General features: G+C 39.2%; 1 protein-coding gene and 2 non-coding genes across 3 annotated transcripts; 2 read left to right on the forward strand and 1 right to left on the reverse strand.

The window, feature by feature from the left end:
- Positions 1-1,329: 1,329 nt before the first annotated feature.
- Positions 1,330-2,651, forward strand: LOC106139153 (general odorant-binding protein 1). Its single transcript, XM_013340537.2, has 3 exons — positions 1,330-1,459; positions 1,677-1,857; positions 2,267-2,651. The coding sequence occupies exons 1-3, from the start codon at positions 1,406-1,408 to the stop codon at positions 2,452-2,454; spliced, it is 423 nt and encodes a 140-aa protein (XP_013195991.2). The 5' UTR covers positions 1,330-1,405; the 3' UTR covers positions 2,455-2,651.
- An 843-nt stretch (positions 2,652-3,494) lies between these two features.
- Positions 3,495-3,566, forward strand: Trnaa-ugc (transfer RNA alanine (anticodon UGC)). The gene has a single exon. It is a non-coding gene; the product is annotated as a tRNA-Ala (tRNA).
- Positions 3,567-4,035: 469 nt separating this feature from the next.
- Trnaw-cca (transfer RNA tryptophan (anticodon CCA)) lies at positions 4,036-4,107 on the reverse strand. The gene has a single exon. It is a non-coding gene; the product is annotated as a tRNA-Trp (tRNA).
- Positions 4,108-6,342: the final 2,235 nt, after the last annotated feature.

The following is a 6,342-nucleotide window of genomic DNA, read 5'->3' on the forward strand; positions in this document are numbered from 1 at the left end:
TTTTATGACAGGCTACTAGAGGGAGCTTCTTGCAAAATGATGCTTAGTTTCTATTGCGCGCACTAGATGGCGTTGTGCATCTTTATGATCTTTTGATTTATATTTGGAAAGGAATTTAGGCAAAGGAGACCGAAACAAATACAATAGCTACTTGGAAATACTTGTACTTAGTGTAAAAAATACCGATAGCAATCTAAAGCAAATAATAGTCATTAAGACTTTGTAATTAAAGTTGCAATCAATCATGCACATACTGCAATAGAAGTGGAACTAGTTGTAGGGCCGTTGAGTAGCGCTGTTGCAACGCATCGTCGTGGCGCGAGGAGTTCACATTCCAGGGCTACGCGGTGACTTTTAACTAAAAAGTGCAACCTGAAAGACCCAACCCTAACTGTAACATTCCCCGGATTGCCATGAAAGTATGAAATTTTGTCGAAACAGATAAATTTTCATTGTCCTTTAGTTTAAGAGGTTTTATTTTTGATTTATCACTTGGGTCGGCAAAGACTTGCACTTTATCTGGTTATTTTGATATTTCTCAATTGTAAATTTAGGACTTTTTAGTGTTATTAATTTGGGAAATTGTTCATTGTATTATTCATATGGTTTTACCTTTTTAGAGCAAAGCGCGAGTGCCATAAAGCCGAGTAACTTTGGAGTCGGTGAATAAATGCAGTCATAAAATACAGCCAGTACCAATCCTAAACGCTTTGTACAGCAACACCTGTAAAATACATAACCGGTCAAGCTTGAAATTGCAAATGAAGTAATCGATCAAGATCGATGAGAAGACAAGCTGAACGGAATATTGTTGTTATCGGGCCCGGGGCCGGCGGCAGACGCGAGCGCTGAACTCGCTGACACTGGGACTAGGGGACCGAAACCAGATGCGATGATTGTAGGAAAAAAAGACAAGCGAGTCGGCTGCGAGCATGGCCCGCCTGATTTATCCCGCCTGATCATTCAAACTCCTCGCCGATAAACCTCGCAATTTCTCTCTGTAATGAGATCTACGAGATACTTGTAATCAAGCCACATCCCTATATTTACAGAAACCTATTAAGAGGTCGTACACGCAACTAAGACGGACCGTCCCGGAAGTTTACCATTGATCATCATGAGACGATGAAAAAACGCTCTAATCACATAATGCGGGCCTTTATACGATTTAATTTAAGTGGTAATAAGCCAGAAATATGTGTCAATGTTGAAGGTAGTGTAGTCTCAGCAAATAGGTATGAATTATATCGGAGGTAGTGATTACGGGTGGTCAGTGTGGATAAATGTGTCGCGGTGTATGTCGTGGTCTCAGACGATGTCGAGCATGCAGCGGGCGCGAGCGGGGCTGCTGGCGGCGGTGGTGGCGGCGCTGCTGGCGGGGCCGGCGCGGGCGGACGTGGCCGTCATGAAGGACGTCACGCTCGGCTTCGGGGAGGCGCTCGAGCATTGCAGGGAAGAAGTAAGTTATGGTGTACAATTTAACACAATGACCCGTCGACAACTAGAGTGAAATTCATAAAGAAAAGTTCATAAAGTAAGAAATTAATTTTAAAGTTTTGCTTTGACGAATATAATTGTCATTCATTATTATAAAGTCAACCTTGTCACCACACCATCTTTCGTTGATCAACAAGTGTGACCTTTCAATGAAAAGCTAATCATCCAAATAAATGCAGAGTCAGCTGACGCCCGAAAAGATGGAGGAGTTCTTCCACTTCTGGCGCGAGGACTTCAAGTTCGAGCACCGCGAGCTGGGCTGCGCCATCCACTGCATGTCCAAGTACTTCAACCTGCTCACGGACGCCTCGCGCATGCACCACGAGAACACGCACAAATTCATCACCTCTTTCCCTAATGGTACGCTTTTAGAATTACTTCTTCATCCTTGAACAAATTGTGATTCAATAATTTTGTCATTTTTAGTTAAAAAGAATTTTTAAAAAAATATGCGACTTACATACATACAAATAAGAGCCTTGAAAAGACTCATGAAATTGAGATATACGAATTTGAAAAATATGAAAAAATTATTAACATGAGAATGTACCAAAACAATTAACTATTAAATTGAGAATAATAAGCTGGAATTCTCTCTCGTAAGGTTTTTCTTTAGAATCTACATTGACCCAAATATACTTAAAATTACTATGTACATCATATAATAATCTAATCTTATTTTTAGTGGATCATGTGATTTCAGAATAGTAAACGTACTCTCCTTTATAGCATCCAATCAAGTATCTCATGATGTCATTACCAATTTTAGGCGAGGTCCTGGCCTCCCAGATGGTGCAGATGATCCACACGTGCGAGAAGCAGTTCGACTCCGAGCCGGACAACTGCTGGCGCATCCTGCGCGTGGCCGAGTGCTTCAAGAAGTCCTGCCAGGACAAGGGCATCGCGCCCACCATGGAGATGCTGCTGGCGGAGTTCATCATGGAGGCCGAGACATAAACTAACAAACAAGTTTTAATTAGAAACTCTCTTTTACGCATAAGCTTCTATGCAACGGTCACTTTTGTGTGCAAATATTATATAAGATTTCGATGTTTGTTAAAATAAGAATATATACATATCTACGTGTAAAAGCTTGGGCGTACAGGAGAGTTTTAAGATGCTAATGCGACTGTTCTCAGACGAGCACATTCTGAGAGACCGTTTTGTAAGAAGACTTTATTTACAAATGTTGACAAGGAATGTCTTTCATGGTTCTTAAATTCTAAAGTCAATCAAAAATATTGGAAATGAGAGAAAATGAAACCCACATAAGTATGTATGCCTTGTCAGCGCTCGTGAATAAGATTACAACTTGCGCGTTCGCAATCTCCCGAAAATTTTACGATACATGAACTGAACTTGGACCTTGATTAATGCATTGTTACTATTAGCGTATTAAGATCAGTTTGGTGATAAAGGTATCTAATTTAAACTTATTTTTAAATCGGTTTCTCAGTAGTACACTCCCGATCTGTCCCTGGAGTGCACTATGATTTTCCGTGTTATTTGCTCGATATTATAACGACGACTTTGCTTTCCCAACGGCTGCGATAGATTTAAGTATGTAGATAGATAACTACTTATAAGATAGAAACTGTTGGAATGAAGTCAATAAAATGTTACCTATGACTGATTTTAATACAACTGTTGGTAGTTATCTGATTTCCTAAACTTCCTATCCTAATAACTTCTCCCTTCTACACTAGCTAGCTACACTCAGTAGCTAGCTTTTACGCGATGCTCGATTCGGAGTTAATTTCCAAAAAAGTTGCCATCCTTTTGGTTTTTTCTGTGTATGTCCTAAATATCATCTCAATCGGTCCCACAGTTTGTGTGTGAAAACATTACAAACATAGTATGCAATTTCCTCTATACATATAATATTAGTACATTATAGCAAGTGCTTGCTCGACTTGGCGGAGGACGAAGCAGTTTGTAGCAGCAGGGTAGTATTAGTTTATATATCGCAATAGTTATTTTCGGCCGGCAAGGTATCAGGGGATGTAGCTCAGTGGTAGAGCGTTCGCTTTGCATGTGAAAGGCCCCGGGTTCGATCCCCGGCATCTCCAATTTTTGTTTTGCATATTTTTCTTTATTTTTTTTTGTTATAAAATTAATTTTGATTATAATTTGAATACAAACACTTAATTTGTGTGTGCCGTGTGGTTCCCGGCACCAATACAAAAAGAATTGGACCACTCCATTTCTTTCCCATGGATGTCGTGAAAGGCGACTAAAGGATAGGCTTACATACTTGTGATTCTTTTTTTAGGCGGTGGGCTAGCAACCTGTCACTATTTGGATCTCAATTCCATCATTAAGCTGAGCAGCTGAATGTCGCCAGTCTTTTCGGGACTGTTGGCTCTGTCTACCCCGTAAGGGATATAAACGTGACTATATGTATGTATGTATGCTTAATTTGTTATTAAAGGATAAACCGAATGACATAACACATAATTTTTGTTTTTGTTTTCAATCAATGAAATGACGTTCCGATTTTATTGATTGAAAACAAAAACAAAAATTAAAAGTATCTTTTGACCCCGACGTGATTTGAACACGCAACCTTCTGATCTGGAGTCAGACGCGCTACCGTTGCGCCACGGAGTCGATGTCGATTGCTTTGAATTTATACATTATTTATAGTCGCAGTGAGTAGTTACAAATATTTTACAAAACAAACAATAACAATTATTTATGTTTATTACCGTGTAATTGAATTTGCCTATTACTATTTATTTACTGATATTAAAAATACTATTAATAGTATTTTTAACCAGTAACGCCATCTGTGAATTATTCCATTATAACTGTTACTATTCCACCGAGAGAGATAATTATTTGTCCTATTTGTAACGTTTAAGCTAAGATGATGAGTACGGAGGAAGCGGGACAGGTCTGTAAGGATCGCAACAAGTGGAAATCCATAGTCTCTTCCTACCCCAATGGGAAACAGGCGTGATGGTATGTAGGATGTATGCTTTGAGGATAAATGATCTAATTTGTATTTTAAAAATCTTATTCCAAAAACTTACTAAATACTACATACTTTGTGTTGTATACTGAAATGTTAAATCTCTCTCTTACGAATTATCAGCAAAGTCCTAGAGCTTAAGGTTCTAATGATGCCATATGCTACAATGCAACATTGCCGATAAAATAGCGTAGGTTATGATAGTGTATGATAACAACATTCTATTCCATATTTTCTGTTCAAACTGACGAAGCATAGCGTCGATGTCTTCGAGTATTCAGCAAACTATTCGTGTCGAGCGTTTATTCCATGAATAAGATTGTTTTTATTTTCCTCAACAAAGCTCCTCCTCCATAAGCTTTAAAAAGAGTGACGATCCAAGTTTAGCCGGAGTTTCATAAAACAATTCATTGCGACAAGAAGAGTTTTATAATAAGTCGAAACAAAAATGATCCTGAAAATTATTTTGTGTGTTTGTTTGGCGACCCAAGTGTACGGACATATTGGAATGTCCACGGACACTCCACAAGGCCTAGTGGCGGAGTCCTCAGTGCCCGATCCGGCGCAACCGGGTCAGGTTCGAAGCCGTAGAAGTGCCTTCGGCAGAGACCCTACTCCTGGAGCCACTGAAGCAGTACTGACGAAAAAAATACCAAAATTGGCGGACGTCGACTGGTTACCAGAAATAAGGCTCAGAGGGAACTTCTTAAACTAAATGTACATTTACATGTCATGAAAAAATAAATATTGTTAAGTACCTACTTTATTTATAGGCTATGTATTATTGAGATTATATGTGAATTTAGATTTAGAAATATTGTCATGTTGCTAACCCGTGTTAGATATACAAAGCAATTTTTTGTTCATCTATAGCACACACATACAAGTTTGTAATGATCATAAAGATATATTGTATACATAACATAAATCTAAGATTGTGATCATGCATTTGTGTTCTCCTTTAATTGACTTTTACAATTTGCGTGGAAAGAGAGGTTCAAACTACTACAGTAATCTACAGACTGTCGTTACTTATCCCAACGGAAAAGAAGCGGGTTATGACGAATGTACAGTGCCGTGTGGTTCCCGGCACCAATACAAAAAAGAATAGGACCACTCCATCTCTTTCTCATGGATGTCGTAAAAGGCGACTAAGGGATAGGGCTATAAAATTGCGATCGTTTTTTAGGCGATGGGCTAGCAACCTGTCACTATTTGGACCTCAATACCATCATTAAGCAGAGTAGCTGAACGTGGCCATTCAGTCTTTTCGGGACTATTGGCTCTGTCTACCCCGCAAGGGATATAGACGTGACCATATGTATGTATGTATGTATGTATGACGATGACGATGTATGTAACTAGGAGCAGGACCTTTTAAGGATATTGTAACGTGCGGACGTGCCCGATGTGAACACGCCACATTACTCAAGCCATTGTAACGCCTGCGTTGTTTACGCATTGTCGTATCTTGGGGCTTTCCGCTGCACATGTGGGCTAAGGACACGTGCTGAACAAATCGCGATAGCAGTCCTAATGCTAACATTCCACGTCAGTAACATTTCAGCCCTATATTCAGCATGGAGTGTGAAGAAGTCCTACAGCTATAGGAAGGGTCGGTCCCCCTGCAAAGGATAAACATTATATAATAATCTCGCGCTAGTATACAAATATAAAACATCAGAATGTTGCAAAATTTTCTCTCACAATCTGCTTAGACAAATTCATGGAAGTCAACGAGCGTTAAGGAAATGAATTTAGCAAAAGCTTGTGAAATTGGTATTTACTCTTAGCAAGTTAAGATATCCAATAGCAGCTGAATATCCTCTCAAAAATTACCCGTTGTAAGGGAAGAATTAAGTTGATATTTT

This window comes from Amyelois transitella, chromosome 19, assembly GCF_032362555.1.
Source record: "Amyelois transitella isolate CPQ chromosome 19, ilAmyTran1.1, whole genome shotgun sequence".
Lineage (NCBI taxonomy): Eukaryota > Metazoa > Arthropoda > Insecta > Lepidoptera > Pyralidae > Amyelois > Amyelois transitella.

Bases quoted from the DNA above. Each gene is read 5' to 3' on its own strand.
- LOC106139153 (XM_013340537.2), top strand. From the start codon at position 1,406: ATGAAGGACGTCACGCTCGGCTTCGGGGAGGCGCTCGAGCATTGCAGG. The intron at 1,460-1,676 runs GTAAGTTATGGT...AAATAAATGCAG, and splicing joins TCGAGCATTGCAGGGAAGAA to AGTCAGCTGACGCCCGAAAA. The intron at 1,858-2,266 runs GTACGCTTTTAG...TACCAATTTTAG, and splicing joins CATCACCTCTTTCCCTAATG to GCGAGGTCCTGGCCTCCCAG.